Consider the following 22449-nt stretch of genomic DNA (forward strand, 5'->3'; position numbering starts at 1 on the left):
AAATTGGCAAGTGTGTGATGTGTCTTTAATTTTATCAACCCTGAACTACTGAACACTGAATAAGGTTACAGTATTTTATGCCTGTACCAAGTAAGGAATATGACAGTTGTTTTCCAATCGTTTGATGTGTTTGAGCTTTTGATTTTGCCATTTGATAAGGGACTTCCCGATTTTAATTTTCCTTGGAGTTCGGTATTTTTGTTATTTGACTTTTTAAATATGTTCAATTCTAGTAGAATTCATTAAGATGATATAGATCAAAATTAAGAGAGAAAAAACAAAGGAATTGCATTAAATCCAGACAGCGTGACCGGGTGCCTCACTCAATATAGTAAGCGTCTCCTGCTATGAATGTTTTACCTGTCAACCTCATCCACAGTTCAGTCAAAATGTCACAATAGGGGACACAATCGGTAATTTTATTCTCAGATGACTCTTATGGTATCTAAAGAATAATGACACCGAAAAAAATGTCTCTTGTTAATTGAGACACAGACATATTGTTTCTAACAACCAATTTGTGATAGCGACCGTAAAACTTGAGTAGTGCCGATTTCAATCGATCTTCCACATAACCATGCTGGAGCAGGTTTCTCCTTTAGGAAAACTTCCTTGTTAATGAAGTCCGTATAGGTGATATTCACTCGCTTAATGTGTCAACTCACAAATACAACAACATACAATGGGACAGAGCCTAAGTTACTGCTTAGGAATGCCATTAAGTTGACGATTGGAAAGCCATAATCCTTCATGTCACACATCCTAGTTTGAATTCGTCCATCTGTGTCATTATCAAGAAAAGTTCCAGATATGAAGCAGACCTGCTGGTTTCGGTAAAATTTGTTTATCAAGTTCACTGGAAAATACGTAAAGCAAGCACTCAATGAAATGTGGGTTACCGAGTGACAAGGCATCACAAACAGATCTCAAAGTGAATAAAAGAACTTAGCATGATCCCTTTTTTTTTTAATGGTAAAAATATTAGATATTATCAATTCGTCAATTCAGTTCAATAATCAATATTTGTACCTCAAACTCTTTTCTGAAAAAAATTAAGTGTCAATATAAAGATATATGCAAAGAAGAAGACATTTAACAACTTTATATCTTGACAAAGAATTTTTTTTCATATTAAAAACGTATTCAAAAGTTATTTACGAAATGACATATATCTATGTCTGTTTAAAAAAAAAGTGACAGGATTAACCCCTCTTGGTTTCAAACGATATATATTTTTTTTTTTATTTTCCAAACCTTGAGTGTACCTGATAAAGGTATTTCCAGGAACACGTGTATTGGTACACATTACAGTTTGTGACGTTTTCTCTTTCTTTTGTTGCGGGGGGAGGGGGGGGGGGGGGGATATGAAAATGCTGATGTCTGTCCGTCATGGTAATATGATGAGTTAAGACCTTTTCAACTGATTTTTATAGTTTGTTCTTATTGTGTACTGTTACATCACTGTCCCAGGTTAGGGGGAGGGGTTAGCGCGCCTTTAAACTAGTTTAAACCCGCCACATTCTGTATGTGCCTGTCCCAAGTCAGGAGCGTGTAATTCAGTGGTTGTCGTTTGTTGCTGTATATCATATTTGTTTTTCGTTCATTATTTTGTACATAAATCAGGCCGTAAGTTTTCTCGTTTGAATTGTTTTACATTTGTCATTTCGGGGCCTTTTATAGCTGACTATGTGGTATGGGTTTTACTCATTGTTGAAGGCCGTAAGGTGAACTATAGTTGTTAATTTCTGTGACATTTGGTCTCTTGTGGAGAGTTGTCTCATTGGCAATCATACCACATCTTCTTTTTTATATCGATTAAAAAGATTAGTACATGTAGTTGCGATTTCGATAACTTCTCGGTTCTTCCATGCTAGTGTGATATGAAGAACAAATATACCGTGCGAGAATATTTTGCACAATTAAAAGGCAAACAAAAGATATTTAAATAAAACAAATTGCCAAACAGAAAACATTCAAAGTCTTTTTATCAGACAAAATGTTATAAAAACGTAATTATACTATTTCCCATGGTTGATCAATGATAATTGATATTTTTCAAGATGAAATCAGAAATAAATTAAAAGATGTTTGAAATATTTTCAACGCTAGTATACTAAAAGTAGAATAATTTGATCTACAGTCTTATATAAAATCAGAAGTTCAATAATTAGAACAGCATACATGATAACATGATTAAAACTTCTCACCGTTAAATGCATTTACATTTGAACGCTATACATAAGATAAACAAAGATAGCCAAGTGTCTGATAACAGAGAAGTTTAGTAAGTCTTTGATAAACATATTCACTTAAAGTGTATACACGCGTACATTTGTACAGCAAGATGTCTTCCTTTGCTCCAACATCTAGTAGCGACAGTTCCAAACCAGACGTCGCAAAATACGACGCTCCAGATGCAGAATTTTTTGCAGGTATGTGTCTGCATATACAATTCATTGCTTAACCAGACTAACCGTGGTAACACTTTCAAATTCATTCATATACGTAAATGCAATTTTCTGTAAAAGTAATCGAGCTATTTAAAAGCTATTGCGTAGGCCACATTCTAGATAAATACTCATGTAAGCTTCCATTAAATCCATCAGCACCTATTCCATACTTTAAATGATACTGACAGCAGTAACATCATAATATTGAAATTTGTTGACAATTTTTTTCTGAAGGAGCTCCTATTTGCAGCAACAAATACTAAAGTTCTGATGTTATAACTTTTAAACGTAAGTCTGTGTATTGAAGTCATTGTCATCTTCCTAAATCATCTTATTTCCTGTACATTATTTTTGCCTTCAGTTATGACAAACATCAGATTATTGAACACGTACTTCCGGACTAATTATTTTTGTAAAACAGCTTAAATATGTGTACATGTAATAAATCAAGCATAGACATTCAAATTCGAACAGTTTCAAATTCCATCCTGCAAAACACAGAATAAAATCTTTTTTTTTCCCAGAACAATAACCGACTGGAACAAACTACCCGAGAACATCATAAATTGCGCATCAGTAAACTCTTTCAAATCTTCAATCTCAAAATATCAATATTAAAATCAGCTATTCACATCAAACATATTGTACATTTGTCATTTTCATTTTCCTGTATTTTTAATTTGAATACAACTTGTAATATAAATATATGTCTTGTTGTACGTTATCCTCCTGTGACATAATCTTCAATTTGTCGAAGGCGGTCACTATATGGTAGATGTATATGTAGATAGATGTAGCTTATCATATATATTACACGCAGAATAAATGTTAGCAAACAAGTTGCTTTCTTTAAAAAAAAAAGAAATGCAATCGTGATCCTAAATGCCTGTTTGGTATATAAGATATAATACTGCTATATAAAAAAGCATGATTTTACCACATTTTTTTTTATATAAGATGTAGAAAAACTGACATGGATTTTTAATGAAGCTGCTGTTCAATGTTGGGCATAATTTTCTTGTTAAAGAAATAATTTTTCTCTCTCCCATCCCTCTCTCTTCCGATAGATAACATTACAACATGCTTAATAGGAGGCAACCATGTATGTTCCATTCTGATGTGCTGTTTTGGAAATTAGAAGTAGCTTCCTGGCTAAAATCGACTTATAAATGTGAAAACAGTCTTTATTTTGAAGAAGTTTAATGAAATGAATCATGATTATTTGTTTAATGTAGCCAGTTTGAAAATATTCTGATTTCTTAATCCCGAACTAAAACCGTTTTGGAAAACCAATTACACTGGTTTATATGGTGGGGTCATTGGTTTATAATGGCTATCATATTCAAGATGTGATTGATCTCAATTTATTTATACCCAAGGCAACAAACCCCAATCAGACTTTTAGAGTAGAAACAGTTTTAAACCTCAACTTTATACTTAAATCAAACAAATCTCACTTTTTTATTTCATTATTTGTCCTTTTGTAAATTAGCATAACTATAATGAAGATGTTGAAATGTTGTTTTATACGATTGTGTGATAAACAGAGGGAAGCCGGAATAATAGTGCCAATTCACTATAGTGGGTGTCCAGTACGCAATTTAAAAATCCTGTTTTTGTAATTGCATTTTCTTTGAATACGGATATTGATTTTAAGAAAAATATTTTGTTACTATAAGATGTGCTTTTTTTGGTTATGAAATACAAACGATTTTCTATCGCCTAGTTTGAAACGATATCCTCTTACTTTTTGTCGCCAAACGCTGTAGGCCTCTGTCAACTAGAGTCTCTAAATTCGCTTATTAATACAGATTGCCTTAACTCCTTGAAAATGAATTGACGGAATTCCCAGAACCATGCACTCATTCTTCTTTAGTTGGGACATGAAGTTGTGCACCTGCTTCAACTTTTAGTATGATTTTTTTTTTTTTTTTTTTGGGGGGGGGGGGGGGGGGGGGGTCACATACCACAAAGAATATCAATCAGCGTGTCTGTAAATCGTTTCATATCTCTAGAATTATTTTAAGGACTCAAACGCATATATTCATTTATGAACTGTTTCGATATGACATATAATTTAAGAATTTAACATACATAAAAGGTGCGTTTAAATGTCATCGTAATTTGCATTTTTAGTATGGTTTCTTTATATAAAAAAGGAAGATGTGGTATGATTGCCAATGAGACAACTCTCCACCAGAAACCAATGATGTAAAAGTTAAAAACTATATGTCACCGTATGGCGTTCAAAAATGAGCAAAACCCATACCGTATAGTATTCTATAAAAGATTAAAACTAGCAGCCTAATGTGATCGAGATATGTATTATTATTGCTTTTGTTACTTTAGTGCCTTAATTACTATAAATAGAAATTCATTATCTTATCTCTTCATTACTATATCTGCATTTTACACATCTCAACGATTCTAAGGTTCAGTTTGTTTTTCTTTAATTTATTTTCTATTTATTTGTATTTGTATTTTGATAACGATATTTAAAGGATATTTAACCTCTAGCATTCTTGTTTCCCCTTAATAAGTGCTCGTAATAAAATGCGTTGTGCAAGTGCGAATTTAAAAAAAAATGTATACATCTTTTTATGATTTTTGTAAGAAAATAAAAGAAGATTAGACATAAGTCTTTTAAGATACAAGGAGACACTAATAGATCAATTCAAGGAACAACGCTTTTATTGTTGTTTTATTGTTGACAGTTAAACCTCATCAATCAAACAAGTATCCTCTTCAAACCAATCTAAATGTATTATAACACATAAATGCTATCATGGAACAACGTCAGCACGAAATTTGTTAATCGATTTAACCTGGTGACATTCTTTCAAAAATGGGTATAGATCGTAAATGACGTGATAATCACACATCCTACCAAAACATGGGTTGATTACATCTCTATAAGTGGCACTCGTCGTCTTACTCACTACAAAGCCTACCAAAACATGGGTTGATCACATCTCTATTAGTGGTACCCGTCGTCTTACTCACTACGAAGCCTACCAAAACATGGGTTGATCACATCTCTATTAGTGGTACCCGTCGTCTTACTCACTACGAAGCCTACCAAAACATGGGTTGATCACATCTCTATTAGTGACACCCGTCGTCTTACTCACTACGAAGCCTACCAAAACATGGGTTGATCACATCTCTATTAGTGGCACCCGTCGTCTTACTCACTACGAAGCCTACCAAAACATGGGTTGATCACATTTCTATTAGTGGTACCCGTCGTCTTACTCACTACAAAGCCTACTAAAACATGGGTTGATCACATCTCTATTAGTGGTACCCGTCGTCTTACTCACTACGAAGTCTACCAAAACATGGGTTGATCACATCTCTATTAGTGGTACCCGTCGTCTTACTCACTACGAAGCCTACCAAAACATGGGTTGATCACATCTCTATTAGTGGCACCCGTCGTCTTACTCACTACGAAGCCTACCAAAACATGGGTTGATCACATCTCTATTAGTGGCACCCGTCGTCTTACTCACTACGAAGCCTACCAAAACATGGGTTGATCACATCTCTATTAGTGGCACCCGTCGTCTTACTCACTACGAAGCCTACCAAAACATGGGTTGATCACATTTCTATTAGTGGTACTCGTCGTCTTACTCACTACGAAGCCTACTAAAACATGGGTTGATCACATCTCTATTAGTGGTACCCGTCGTCTTACTCACTACAAAGCCTACCAAAACATAGGTTGATCACATCTCTATTAGTGGCACCCGTCGTCTAACTTATTGCGAGTAAAAAATTGGTGATAAGTCACATTTGGTTATGTTATTGTAGGGGAAAAGAAAACGGGATTGTGGGATTGAAAAGTGGAGCATATCCGTAGTCATTTAAATCACGATGACATCCGTAAAACTTTCTTTTTGGATTTTTTAATATGATTTCATTTTTTTTTCATGAAATTGATGTTAAATTTTGTAGTAACATAGTTGTATACTACAGAAAATTCAAAATGCAAATGTGGCTTGGCTTTCATCTACTTCAATTTCTTAAACTGGGTATTAACGAATAACTACTACATGGGTTTCTCTATTCTAGATTTTTATCACAAAAAGTACATTAAGAAGCAAAGTATGAAAATGTTATTTTCAACTAAAAGTATCCACTAAAGGTACTATATATAAAGTTTGCCACTACGTCTTTGATATCAAAAGCACATTTGTGTATATTAGTTCTTGTGACAATGCTGAAAAAGGATCTATAAGCCGGGCTAAAATCAGCGTCACAAAGAACATTATTGGGAAACTGAGATAAATTCTTTACTCCATGGAAAGGAATTTAGTTTGATGACTTTTACCTATATTATTTGTTTGAATATATTTCTGATTGTCTTTGTAGGTATTCCAAATATATCCTTGAAGAAAGATGCTGCGGTTGATAATTCTCTTGTCTACAAACATTATGATGCAAAAAAGGTATTTAATATGTTTGAGTTACTTCTCTTAGTCCTGGTCGTTTTCAGGTGACCTAAAATTTCCTGTAAGTTTAAATAAGCATATAGGCTTTATATCTGTGCTATATAAATATATTTAAAATGAAAACAACTCTTGATAAATTTCATACGTCCGAAGCAATTTTCTGGAATTACCTTCATCAGGAACGCTCAGTACCGAATATTTCAAAGCCAGGGACATATAATAACTGAAAGAGTCGAAGAGCTATATGACCAAAAAGAAGCTTTCATTTTGAATTGTCATAATAGCAACTATTACAACTTCTTTTTTTAAATTGAAAAAGAAAAAAAAAATCGAAACTAAAAATGAATGGGATTCATGAGAATTTGTGAAACCAAAAAGAAGTATAACAAAGTTTAGAGACAAAATTGCTCTCTCTCTGTATATATATAATTGTCAGGTTGATTGTCTTAGACCGACTGCTACAAATCTTCTCACCACCCAAGAACATTTTTGGAGTATACATAAAAACAGAACTTTGAGTTCCAACACCAATGAAACACAACGTACAAAATAAAATACTAGTAAACAATTAACTATATCATCAAAGCACTTCAACAGACAAAAACAAATTTACCAGAGGACCAAAATGTTATTGTTCTTTGATTAAATCAAGAGTGTACATTTCATTCTTAATGAAACGACCATTTGAATCTGAGGGGTGTATGGTTTTTAGCTAAACAAATATTCCAAACTTTGAAGAAATAAATTTTCTGATTGAGAGTAGAGCTATTTAATTGATTGTTAGGTTCTTAAAAAATCGCGTTTTGCGCAACAAACAAATTAATAGTTTGATGCCCGCGTTATACAAAAAAAAAAAATACCCCCCCCCCCCTTTTCCCTTCCATCAAAGTTAAAGGGTCATTCCCTAATACTCGTGAAAAAGTTACAGTTTTTGATTCTGGTAAGTGTTGTGGCTTTAATAAATTACAAATGTAACCATATTTTTTAAATGACAGATTCTAGTTTCTATAATACGTATACAATCAATGAGTTGTACATATCCACTTTTGTTTGTGTTTATGGTAGTGTCAAAACTGTAACGTGAGGGTACCCAACTTCCACATATTTTGAGTTTTTTTCACCTACGTTTATTTATGATCCAGACAAAAGTTTCCATTTCTGTGTTTATTTTGTAGATGTGTCCTATTTACTTTACAGTTCCACCAATTTAATTTTGAATCCATATTGAATCATAGAAAAATGGGTTTGAACCGACCTCCAAACGACCCATGATTCTGTAAAGATGAGTTCCCAGATTGCATCCATGCTTAAATTCACATCCGTAAAAATCGAATAACTGATGTTTTGTTTTATTTCTTCAAATATTCAGAACAATTTGACAATCGTCCATGCTTACTATTCATTTTTTTTAAGAAATGGATGCCTGTAACATATTTTAATTGCTCATTTTTAAAAGTTGACTTTTTTGTTGACGTCGCATGGCGACGTTTCTGTTACAGTAGATTTTACTTTTTGAAGTGAATACTTCATATGTTGATATATACTGTGAACGTTTTGTGTATATTTATATATATTTAGCTATGTTGAAAGACTTGCATAATGTCAAATCATAAAAATACAAATTGTTTAGTCTCTACTGAGAACACTTGTAAGATTTCCGTTGCTTTTTTTTGCTAAATGGGTGCAATTTGGGTACTGTGAAGTTTTAGTGCTTTACTCTGTTTCCTTTTCAACATCCAGGTGGTTATGGGAAAAACAATGGAAGAGTGGCTAAGATTCTCCGTGTGTTTCTGGCATACGTTCAGGGGAACAGGTAAATATATATGACGTATTTCTTGGAAGAGCGGCTAAAATTTACTGAATGTTTTGATACACAAGAAGAACAGGTAAAAGATATAATATTGTTTTCCTGTTCAAACAGTTGTGATGACAATATTTAGCTAACCCAAAATTTAAATATGACATATACTTCGGTTTGGTTATCTTATAATTTTTTTTAAAGTAGACGCGTGCACCATTTAAATGTATATATTGTTTCATTAATTGGTTGAAAATATAACACTAGATGATGATGATGATGATGAAATTAAATAAAACAGATACAGAATCAATGAAGCTTACGGTTCACATAGTATAAAAAACACACACACATATATATATATATATATATATATATATATACACACAATCATAGGTTTGAACCCCTCTACCAAGAAATTTGTTTTGCATGCACACGTATAAAATTTGCGGTTTTTATCCAACGCAATCATAGGTTTGAACGTTGTTTTCAATTTATACTTGTTTATATTTTTTCGTTTGGGCTTGTATTATATTTGCCTTCGGGTTTATATGATCCGTTCATCCTATTTCGACTCTTCAAAATTCATGAGTCAATCCTAAATTGAGGTAAATTATATAGCCTTCCAAATACCGTTTTGATTCCTAATATCACTGAAAAGACACTAATTGTCGAAATCCGGATATGGTGTACCAATTTTTGCACCTCATGTTTGCGGTATACCATCTTTTCCGCAAGTTTATTGTTTTCTGTTTGGTAATAAATTAATAATTAAGGTCCATTTTGTTACATCTGGTGATCCGTTTATTTGGCAATCGCCATGGCAGTCAGCAGGGTTTAAGAACATCCGTTGTTCGACCTGCTAGTCAAATGCGTTTTGTTAAAATATACTTTTTCACTTTTTTGGTCTTTTGTAAAATGTTTTTTGTGCTGTATTTAGACCCCTCTACCAAGAAATTTGTTTTGCATGCACACGTATAAAAAATGCGGTTTTTATCCAACGCAATCATAGGTTTGAACGTTGTTTTCAGTTTAGACTTGTATATATACATTTATATATTCATTGAATGCGTTTCTAACATAAAATTTCAGGCGTTTACTTTTTATTCTTTTGAAGGTGCTGATCCTTTTGGTTTTCCTACCTTGTTCCGTCCCTGGGATGATGGTTCAGACTCATTGGCAAATGCTAAACGCAGACTTAGAGCAGCATTTGAATTCTTCACAAAACTTGGAGTGAAGTATTACACTTTTCATGACAGGTAAATTGCTATGTAATTATACTTTTTTATTGCTGTAAATTACAAAATTAACACCGATGACATTTGTTTTACGTAATTATTGATTATCACAAAGCATAAGTTGAACAACCAATAGAACGTCACGCAGGTCTCGAGATAATGCATGTCAAATGCATGTTAAATGCCCCTAACCCTTTCTTCAGTTATTAAAAAGCTGATATGGATTTACATCAACTACAATGCTTGTTAGAGCACGACAACTCCAAATCAAAGCCATATGGTTCATTAAGAAAATGACCCCTGCTGGATTTATCAAAATCCTAATGAAGTAAAGATACAATCATAACAAGTTCCATTCTAATAGCAAAAAAAAACAATTATTTTGTGTTTCTACAATTACTGATTAAAGTAAAGACATGTGGTTATGACATATTTAGGTTAGGTCTGGAATATGTTATACAGTAATAAGCTTGTCTTATATATGATCAGTACATCTAGGGTAAATAATTTTATTTAGATTAGCTAATTCTAAGCATCTATGTATGTTCAAAGATAACATGTAAATTTAAAGATGTATCTCTAATGCATTCATATAAACTTTTGGATTTTTTAATAATTTAAATTTGCAAGTGTCAGTGTACCTTATATAAACATTAACATAAATATTCCAGAGATGTAGCCCCAGAGGGTGCCACTCTAGCAGAATCGAATAAAAACTTGGATGAAATTACCGACCTAGCCCTCGAACTGCAGAAAAAGACAGGTGTCAAGTTATTATGGGCCACTTGCAATTTGTTTGCTAACAGCAGGTTTGTTAAAATTTTAAAATAATAAGTTTTTCACATGATGAAATTGCAAATCTCCTTTGTCGTGAAGCATTAAGTGTAATGCAAATATGGTTGAAAATGTCTAGATTTAAAAGGCCTCCTTGCAAACATACAAAAGAGTATTTGCACAACATTTCAAAGAAATATGCAAATAGAATAATACTATTCAAATAAAATTAATTGCAGCATACTGCACCCATGTAACCATAAAAATATCTACAAAATCGTAATTTTTACAACGCGATATGTGTGAATTTCTGTCCTTTGAGCGGTATTTGATTAAAAAATCGTATTATCTGCTTACTTATTGTTATTGTGTAATGTATCATGTATGTTTAAGGTATATGAACGGCGCAGGAAGTAATCCAAATGCTGACATATTAGCGTATGCAGCAGCGCAGGTCAAGAAAGGACTAGAAGTAGCCAAGAAACTAGGAGCTGAAAATTTTGGTAAATTGCAGTAGATATATTTATTTACAGTCTGTGAATGAATAGCGATGTTTGGTTCATACGTCAACGAGAAAGCAACCCAACAACATATAAACCTCCAAAAATGTAATTTAAACATAATATGGTCTTCAACAAAAGACAAATGTCTATACCTTGTATGAAGCTATAAAATCGAACAGTGGAATAAATTTAACAGAGACTGCCAAACTTCTGCCATTCACAATAAATTTTCAAAGACAAGTGGCTTAATGTCATATCTGAAAGAAAACACATGTGCCATACTGCTATACACCAGTCTATTTTAGCAAATAATATAATATCGAAGTTGATTGTGTCATATATTTTGTAAGCATGTTGGAACGTACTTGCTAAAATGGTCAGTGGATGAAGTGGGGATTTACAAAAACAAGAAAACGAAGTTTTAATACAGTAATTAAAATACTTTTCTGTCAGTTGATAGATTAGACAATGCTTATATTTCATTCATTGTTTAGCAATATCTGGATTTGTTTTAGCAGACTTATTGATTTGAATATCCCTTCGGTATCTTTCATCTCTCTTATATGATTTCGGAAGACAATATTGCATCTAAATCTCGAATGAATTACTTACTTCCATACTATTTCAATATAAGCTGAGTACATACTTAACTGATAGTTTCATATTCCATTTATGTTATTCATTTTATATATTTTGTACCTTCAGTGTTCTGGGGAGGCCGCGAAGGATACCATACCATATTGAATACCAACGTTCTTACTGAACTGACAAATATGGCCTCTTTTTTCAAGATGGCTGCCGGTAAGTAATTTGTCGACTAATTCATGCTGACGTTATAAATATAGAACCTAATATTTCTCTTCGTGTATAATTAACAACATCAACCACCCTTGAAATAATATTTGATAGTCTAAAAGATCATTTATTACACATATATGAAAATTGTAACACTAGATTATCTGTGGTAACGTTGAAACTTATGATCCACAATATGTAAAGTTGCAGTATATAGGTTTAATCTTTCTAAAAAGGTACGGAGTGCTTTGCAGTTTCAATATTATGCCAACTTTTGTGTTCGGGGAGATTTTTTAAAAGGGGTTTGGCTCAGACGTCCATCTGGGGTTTAAGAACCACCCCAATTCATATATTGGTTAATTCGAAAATCCTTACCCATATATATATTTCATAGCAAAATCATCCCCCATTTCATATATTTTCCAGACATACAATTGACATCTTAACAAGATGTTAACGACATGAATCATTCATAGTAATTAGATAAAAAGATAAGTACATACATTTTTTTTTAGTTTTTAAAGACCACTTATATTTATGACCCATTGCAATGTATATTTCATTATATGCCACTATACGGCCTTCAACAACGAGAAAAACCCATACCGTATAATCAGCTATAAAAAGCCCCGAAACAATTCAAACGTGAAGATTAATGGTCTTATTTATAACAATACAATTTACGAAAAAACATTTATGACAGACATGAACCAAAGACAACCCCTGAACTACATGCTCCTGACTTGGGACAGGCATATAAAGAATGGGGTGGGGTTAAACAGGTTTGTGAGCGCTCAACCCTCCCATTACCTGGGACAGAAGTTTAACAGCACAAAATAAGAACAAAACTATAAAAATCAGTTGCAAATGGCTTAACTTAATAGATCGGCACAAAAACAACTAACATAAAAACAATAGACTTAAAGCACCAATATAAAGATGTCTCTGAAAAAGTACGGTTGTCATTATTTCTACATAATCCCCACTTTGGTAGTTGCTACCCATTAGAACTGAAGCCCCTTGGAAAAGAAAGAAGCAGCAAACTTGGTTGTTTTCGAGTAATTACTATTTTTATTTTTTTTGCTTTGAATATATAGCACTAATGTTATCAGGAAATAAGTATTAATCATCCATACAGGGCAAGTTAGATTTTCCGAGTCGCAACTTATACTCCTCAGGATTTCCCTCTCTTCCCGTTAACAAATTGAAAATCAATACCATTGAGGGGTTGACAGAAGATTAATTTAGTTTTTTCGAACAAAATATTTAATATATTTTGGAATTGCTAATAATTTTTAATTCAAATTTGAGTTTCATACATTACAGTTTTACGGTTAAGGAGTTTTTACCCTTGAAAAAAGAAATTTCCCAAAATTGTCCTTTCCTGGTCATTACTTTAGTTTTCCCAATCAATGCTTTCTTACTACTACCTGCACCTGTGGTTTTTAGGGGTAATTTCCTTAAAATAGATTCTCTGACTTCTCCAACTAGCACATCTCTGTTGTATGTAGACGATGTTGAAGTCAGAAGAATCTCTGTAGGATGTTTTAATGCTTTCCTCAATTAATTATTTTTAATGTTTTTAGTCATATCTAGTCCTGACGTGCTATAGAATGAATGAAATGTGTCAGTACAGTATCAACTTAAAACTATCTGCATTTTTATGTACTTAATGTTGATTTAAATCTCGTAATGGACATTACTCCATTAAATCTCACATGACCGATTTTATTTTAACCCTTTTAGACTAGTTAGTAATTCTGATTGAAGTTAATTAAACTGTTATATTGGTTTACATCCATTATACTTTATCCTTTTAAGTTACACTGGGAACCTGTCCAAAGATTTCGCACAACTTGAATTATCCCTTTTCTGTTTTAATTAAACCCGAAACAAAACAAACCAATAACTCCAAGCTTTCGTATGTTCTCAAACCTTAACTGGTCAATTAAATCACTTTATTGTTAATTTAACTGAGGATAAAAGACCCAATAGTTTTTGAAAAAAAATCATTAGACTTGGAATAAATAGAATTCATATGAAGTAAGTTGAAAGAGGACATAACATATTTATAGAATTTTAAAGTAATGCCAGCAATAACAAATCAAACAAATTATTGGAAACAAAAGAAAAGCATTACATTTAATTATAGCTGGAAATTCCGCTGACATCCTATTGCAACGACCTTTGTTGAGATTTGACTGAGACCTTATTTAGGACACCAAAGAGAAAAGTCCATGTGCCAAACATGGAATTGTACAAATTATAGCTTAACAAATGATTAAACACATTAGTATCTATAAATCAAACTTTTTGGAACAAATATTTTTGTTCTCATGCATGAGACTTGTCAGCAGTAGTTTGCACAAACCTAATGTCGACAAGTTATAAAAAATGCCATCTCAATGTTTTAAAGGCTATATTTTATGTTTTGCATAACGTCCCACATCTGCATCTAAATATAGATTAACTAAAAGTCGCTTGACGTCAATGAATTTGGATTACATATAGGTTACAAAATTAGAAATATTTCATGTTTTATTCACTATTCCCCTTTATCATCTATGTGGTCATATTAAGGACAGATTATTTTCTGTGCGGTTTTAATGATTTGTTGCTAATGTCCATTAGTTTTAGAAGGACCAAAATCATTAACATCGTGGAAACATTCATTCATAATCACAATGTTCTTAGTAGTAGTCTATTCTATAAACCCTTGCAATCCTATATATATATATATATGCGAGAGAGTCTATGTGACTTTGAAATCATATTAACTTTAATATTCAAAACTAAACAGTGTTCATTTTTATATATTGATAAGAAATTCTATTTGACCCAATTTTGTGTGTGAAGGTTTTAAAATCTCTAAGAATAAAGGAATGAAATCGTGGGCGTCCAGAAATTTTCAAACGACATTAATCCATACTATTCTCATGTCCAGTTCTTTGCGCTGCAGAAAGAAACAATCAAGTCCATTATTAGAAAATTCTATGGCCTCTGGTTGTCAAAGAAATGGACACTTATTTATCAGAAACAAAACGAAGTCGTAAAATGTAATAATTGACAGTAACGAAAACAACAGAAATTTATATCAGCGAACAGTAAGATGTCATCAGAGAAAGGTTTTCAAGAAGTTTTAATTATTCGGAAGCAAACAAAAGTACGCTATAAGAAACATATTCAGATCGTATGACAGTATCTGTACTCCATTATTATAAGCCTAGATGAGTACTACGCAGCTTCTTTTTCTTGCAAGGTTAACTACCCTCATTAGCGATTAAAACAGATTGTTTGTCAAAATCTACGAAACAATGATAGAGGACGGTATACAAAAACTTCACACAATCCCTTAAACTCAAATAATTGAGAGGCAATATCATTTATCACTGGTCTGACTTTGGACAGCCTTAAAGGACAAATATATGAGTAAGACCTCTCAATGCAGACAACAATGGGAAAAAATATATAATATTCGGTAGCCTCGGTGTGGCGTGCTGGCTTCGAGTGTAAAAGATTTAGAATTCGATTACCACCTTGGTAAAAACATTTATGTTAAAAATGGTTTTGGATGCTTTGACATCTGAGTAGAATAATGTATCCGTGTATGGTAGCATAATAAAGAAAGAGGACTTGTAACATGAGTTATCAAAAATATTGGACAGTACAAAAGACCAACCAACACTAAACTCTCTGCAAACTGCCTTGTGAACTGGCATGTTATGATCCGACTAAGTGTATCAGTCTTGTACAATATAAGGTAACAGCAGTTTACTGGTGTTCAGGACTTGTAAATCCATTTGACGCATGAACTCTGAACGGAGAAAAATCGAAAATATTTATTTTTATTTTAACGTATTCGGCTATGCATGCACCATCCACGAAAAGAATCCGGACTCAAATAAAAACCATACTCACTATTATGTGTTATATATATGTGCACATTCACGGTACTACAATCTGTAGATACCTATATTTTGGCATTGCACAATGTCATGTTTTTCCCTAACTGCTATTGACGTCTTTACACTAAATCTATGAGATGTTTGATGTGTACTGACTGATATTTTAGTCTTAGATACATGATTTTTATATTAGTTGTTATTGACTTTGAACTAGCTGTCAGTAACTGCGAGTACTCTCAGACCTGTTCTTTGTGGCTATTGTTGTTGTGGGGGATGTATAAACCTGCCACGTCCGGTATGTGTTTTGTTACATGTTTTTCTGCTATGTATCGATCTGACGAGTGAAGCCCTTTTCAACTGATTTTTTTATAGTTTTATTCTTATGTTGTACTGTTACACCAATGTCCCAGGTTAGGGGAAGGTTGGCGGCATTAAACATGTTTAACCCATTCACATTCTTGGCGTGCCTATTCCAAGTCAGGAGTCTGTAGTTCAGCGGTTTTCGTTGGTTCATGTCTTTCATTTTTGTTTTTCGTAAATTATTTTGTTATAAATTAGGCCGTTAGTTTTCCCAATTGAATTGTTTCATATTTTTCATGTCGGTGCCTTTCTTGGCTATACGGTATGGATTTTTCTCATTGTTGAAGGCTGTACGGTTGCCTATAAATGCTTACATCCATTTCATTTGAACTTTGGTGGAAAGTTGTCTCATATGCAATCATACCACATCTCCTTATTTTTATATCAGTTTAAAATAATACGAAAGGGCATAGGACACAAAGATAAATTAACACATCAGACAACTTTTCTTAAAGAATTACCTCCGCTAAAAAGCATGTTTCTATTGAAATATGACACTTACTCATCGTATCAATCAACATATCAGTGTTAAACAGGTCCTAGTTCCCTTTTCAGAACAGCTAATTGATGATCCATTCCCTGCGCAGTAAAATTGTATCGGTTTTAGATTGCATTCATACTTTTTTAAGTTAATGAACCACCATTCGATCGTAATATTAGAGGAAAGTTCAACCCAAAACATTCGGTAAATTCAAGAAAAAGCGATTTTTCATTGCCAAATTAAAAAATATAGACAGAAATGACAATAATCCACAGAAAACAGATCACAGTAGCATTTACTCAGCTAAAATCTGTAAATGAACTAGCTGTGCCTAACTTGTGATAAAATTGTAATAAGTCATTAACGAGATAAGAAGGGCGAACCGAAACACATACGACAAACTAAACGCCTCTACTGTGAACTTTCCCCTGTCCAGAAATTGAAACGTAAACAGTACATTGTATGAAACTAAAAATGTAAAGCCAATGAAAATTAATTTTTAACAGATATCGCGAAAGTAAGGAGACAACAATACGAGTGAAAATCAAAATCATAAGTCGACGAACAATGCATTGACTAACAGAAAAAAATGGAATTGACAAAACAATATTCCATAAAATACTATACACGGAAAACTGAAGATTGAAGACTCCGCAAATAATAGCGTGGGAATGTTAAAGCCTAATATGTCGACTATTCTAATATTCGAAAACTTTATTCTTTATTCGGTAACAATTTGATCACTTTTGATTAGGTCATTAGTCTTGATTCTATAAAGCCATATATAACAAATGTTTTTCTTATCACCATTATATACATTGGGCTAGCTATTTAATTTCATTTAATAGATATTATACAGCCATGTGGTAAATTGAAATTGATTTGATCTTATTTTATATAAGGTTTAAGTGCACCTTATCTCTGCAACTCCTTTAGAGGATGATGTATACTTCCTACATAATTTGGTAGTGATATATATTTGCTATATAGTATACAGGGTATGTCAAGCTTTCTATCTGATTGACATAAAATACGCAATTCACTTTTATACGGTCAATTTATGAAAAATTGTCAAATATATCATTTTAAAAAATAGCAAGGAAAGACTTCCTTTTGGACCGATCTTATTGACGGGAATAAGCATTAACATAGACATAGAGGGTTTCAAAGGAAGTATTGCTTAAGCAGTTTACGGCGTCAATAATTGCTAAAGTCTGTGATCAGGTCGGTTTTAGAAAACCACTAATGATATGTCAATGATATTTGATATGCAGTTGTATTAGCATTAATTATTATTTCATTTCCATGTTGAAATGCATGTCCTGTCCCCTCAGTCATAGTTAACTGACTTTGAAACTTTCCCCTAGTTTAAATGTTGAATGAACTACTACTGGTAAGTAAATGCTATTAGGTATTCAGGTGTGATAGCATTTATACGTCATATTTCCATTAGAATCATTTGGCCCAGATAGATCTACCTATTTATATGTAACATAAGCAGCAGCTTTACTCAAAAAATGTATTTTACCGTTGCTGTTAATCAGACATGAGGTCAATCACTTTTGAAAGTAATTAATTACATTTAATTACAATTACAAAATCTTCAATTAAATTACACATTACATTTTACTTTTTTGCCAATATAATGAATTACTTTCCAATTACTTGGCAAATGTAATTAATTACTTCAATAACTTTTGAAAGAAAAATTTAGCTAAAATATTGAAAACATGCATTTATTCTATGATAAGTATCATACATTGCTTTATAGTATATCTGATGGAAAATAAAGTGGACATGTGGGGAACAGGCAAGCAATAAAACCTGAAAAAAATTGAAATACTCAGATTTTACTGGGAAAAAGGGTGAATTGGGATAGAAAAAGGAGTGGATGAGAACAGATAACTTACATATAGGGTTCAAGATGATGGTAAAATTCTACTGCAAAAATTAGACATTGGGGATTGAGCAGGAACAGATAGCCTTCAAACAAGTTAATATATGGACTCATACTCTACTACAAAACCATTTGGATCCTTAATCAAGTAACGGGGGAAATATTAATGAAATAATATATTGTTAAAACGCAAATGATCCACATCTTAACATTTTCAAAGTCTAAATTATTATTAGTGAACAATTTTTTGCGTGTGAGATTTTGTCATATGTATATTTCCTTCACGAGTTACATGTACCTAGGGGTATATTCATCTCTCTCTAATTGGCTAAACACCTGTTTACTTGCAAACATAACTGTTGTAAAAACAGTTATTATATAGTTTATAATAAAACAAAAAGCGAAAGATTATATTTATTGATTGACTATGTTCTTTTTAGAATATAACAAAGTGCTCTCGACCAATGAAATTGTAAAATTTGATGTCTCTTAATTGTGAAGAATGAATTAAATCATGTTCTTAGTAAGGGATTATCCTATTATTTAGGTCTATTTACAGTTCAAAACAAAGAGTTTCTATAAATGAGTTACAGCTGCCCCGAAGCACATTTATCAGATTGAAAGGATTTATCACACAGTGATTGAAACTAACTAAAAGTTGAATTGTGAAACAAACAAAAAATTCAAAATAAGTTGAAGTTTACTAGTGCACTAAAATTGGTACCTTTAATGTTATTATGAAAATATTAATAACTTCAAATTACTTAAAAATTGAATAACATCAAAGCAATGCAAAAAAGAAAAATAATTTTAAATAAAAAATTACCCAAATCCTTAGTTTTCCCAAAATCTGATTACTGGACCAGCGGTTGCGAAGAATAGTTATTTCCAATATTCCGATAAAATAAAAAAACAGGAATTTAATTTAAGTTTTGAATTTATTAAAAACTTTTAAAGGCATTTATTTGAACATTCCCCTGACTGAATGAAATAGTATTTGATTTAAAAAGCCGGACCAAAATATTGGCTGTGAAATAAAATCAGTTGAATCTCAAAAGTATTTATTAATTTAAATTGTAAATAAAAAAAAATCTTCACTAAAATTTTATTACGCATTTTTTTTTTAATATTTCCCAAATTATAAGAAAGTCCTTACATCACTAAAACTAATCCATAAATGAAATGCCGAAAAAGGAAGTCATGCATCAATTATAAACATTGCAATGACAATGAAACTAATTCTTGTATACAACCAATCAGGAGATCATTTGAGCCTTGAGCACTTTACAATATTCTAAGTTTGTAAGAGAATGATAATCCCTTACTTCATGATAAGTACTCGCTAACGCTCGGACTTAATCATGAAGAAAGGGATTAGCATTCTCTTACATATACAAAGTTAACTATGTAAATCAATGTCTAACGATATCTATCTGAATATAAATGCGGGTAACAAGCTAATTAAGGAATAAGACTGTGTCTTACTAATGGTTTCTTTTAACATGAATTATGGCATGTTTTCACAATCTTTTTTTTATTCTTTTTATTTATTTTTTTCCATTCAATACAAAATAAAGAATCTCCCATGGCTGTGTCATTACAAAAGGTATACTGTTTAGGCTTTGCTTTGTCAGCTAACTACATTTACTAAAGTCATGGCTTTTCGTCATGTGTTGAGAAAACACAATATTCAATCTTCCTGGTTCAACATTTCAAATGTAATTGAGTTGTAATTGAAAAATAATTGTCAATTGCAGTCAATTCATTACTTTCAATTACTTGTAATTGAAAAAATGGTCAATTACACATTATATTCAATTACTTAGGAACTTGTAATGAATTACGGTCAATTACAATTACATATTTCAATTACCCCATGTCTGCTGTTAATATGAGTCAAATATCCCGTGTCACTTCCCTTCTTGTACTTGAATATCAATTCAAAACAATTTCGTATGAACCAAGATCTATAAAAAACCCAAAGAAAAGTAAACGTTATTGGATGGTATTTCGGATCTTTTAAAAATTCTGTATGTATTTGAGATGCGTTGAGCTGTTACCCCTATTTTAACTTAATATAATAGAAATGTGTTACTACTGCATATATAATTTTTCGTTTTCATTAGAGGTTCAACGAGTAAATGCTTATCGAATTTCATAAAAATTCGAAATGCCACCAAGTACGTAAATTTTGCTCTAACTTACAATAAAACTAGGAAATTCATAAAATTACTCATCTACAAATTATCTTGCTCTTTTCAGCCTACAAAAAGAAAATTGGTTTTACTGGACCTTTGTTGATAGAGCCTAAACCCAAAGAGCCATCAAAACATCAATATGATTATGGTAAGAATATATTACATAATTTTTACTTTTTCATTTATAGATATATACAAAGCTATAACTTCAAAACAGATTTGTTTGAACAGATAAAAAAAAACATTTACTTTTCTATAGAGTGTCTCTATGCCATTTTGATTTTCTTTCTTGAAATAGTTATTTGTTTTTATAGTGATTAAGATTATAACACAATGTTGACTGCTGTACCCCAATTTTTGACATTTTTATCTATTATGTCTGTTTGTTTTGCTCACATATTGTTGTCAATATAATGTAATTCTATGCGACTGACATATAACTGAGAGGTTTAGCTAGGAATATGACAGTTGTTTTCCATTTGTTTGATGTGCTTGAGCTTTTGATTTTGCCATTTTATAAAGGACTTTCCGTTTTGAATTCTCCCTGAAGTTCGGTATTTTTCTTTTTTTCGGTACAACCCCCCCCCCCCCCCCCCCTTCCCCCCCTTTATATCTTGATAGATATGTGGTTTCTTTTAAACATCGATTTTTATTTCAGATGCCATGACAGTTATTGGGTTCCTGAAACATTTTGGATTAGAAAATGACTACAAAGTAAGGATAACAAAGTTTTTTTATTCTCCCAAAAATGCATTCCAAATCGGTACACGATCCTTTCCTATCATCAGCTGATTGTTAATTATCTAATGTTTTATTTGAGGGATGGTGACCATCAAATACAAAATAAAAATGGTAACAAGTTTTGTTGAGATATTAGTTCTTTTCAGAGCCCCAATTTGTTTTCTCTTGATGTATATAGAACATCAGTGTGGTTTTAATTCCTGCAAGCAGTCATCATCAATGATCCAAACTTTACAGTGATTGTATAATGTCAGATCCAATTGCTGTATAAAAAACATGCAAGATAATTATGTTGTTTTGATTATTTAATTCGCGCCAATATTTGAGTAAACCAACATTATACAAAAACGTTTGATTAAATTTACTCATCATACTGGTGTTCATCAGTGAAGTCAAAGCATTACTATAAAATATAAAACATTTGTACTCTTGCATTAAAGTTAAGCTATTTAAGAAGATAGACGTATTTATAAAATGATATCTCCGAGACCAAGGAATATATTTGAATATACAATTCCTTGCTGAGACCAAAAGTAAGGCAAATTTAAATTTCTAAATGTTTTAATTAAAATCATTCCTTGTGATTTATTTTAGACAAATTACAATTTCTAACTGACCGAGAAAAAGCAAAAAGCCCATAATTTCCACATGGTTATTGCATATGATTGATAAGAGAATTATCAGAGAATTTGTGAATTACAGTTTACTGGATTGTATTTACTTTATTAATTAAACTATTGATTCCACAGATCATCTAATCAACAGATATCAGTATCTGGCTTATATGGAAATATGGTTTGGAATGGTTAATCCATTTTAGAATTAGTGGATATAACAGAGGTTTGAAAA

The 22449-nt window shown here is 32.0% G+C and overlaps 1 protein-coding gene across 1 annotated transcript in view; it reads left to right on the top strand.

The window, feature by feature from the left end:
* Positions 1 to 2202: 2202 nt before the first annotated feature.
* The window catches only part of LOC127732184 (xylose isomerase-like), a 60761-nt gene continuing 40514 nt past the window's right edge, over positions 2203 to 22449 (top strand). The window contains exons 1-9 of the mRNA XM_052241255.1: positions 2203 to 2432; positions 6831 to 6907; positions 8651 to 8723; positions 9826 to 9967; positions 10618 to 10755; positions 11114 to 11223; positions 11929 to 12024; positions 20924 to 21007; positions 21518 to 21573. Coding sequence (XP_052097215.1) covers positions 2345 to 2432; positions 6831 to 6907; positions 8651 to 8723; positions 9826 to 9967; positions 10618 to 10755; positions 11114 to 11223; positions 11929 to 12024; positions 20924 to 21007; positions 21518 to 21573 — 864 coding nt within the window. The 5' untranslated portion in view covers positions 2203 to 2344. The remainder of the gene's footprint in view (positions 2433 to 6830; positions 6908 to 8650; positions 8724 to 9825; positions 9968 to 10617; positions 10756 to 11113; positions 11224 to 11928; positions 12025 to 20923; positions 21008 to 21517; positions 21574 to 22449) is intronic.

This window comes from Mytilus californianus, unplaced genomic scaffold (genome assembly GCF_021869535.1).
Source record: "Mytilus californianus isolate M0D057914Y unplaced genomic scaffold, xbMytCali1.0.p SCAF_1, whole genome shotgun sequence".
NCBI lineage: Eukaryota > Metazoa > Mollusca > Bivalvia > Mytilida > Mytilidae > Mytilus > Mytilus californianus.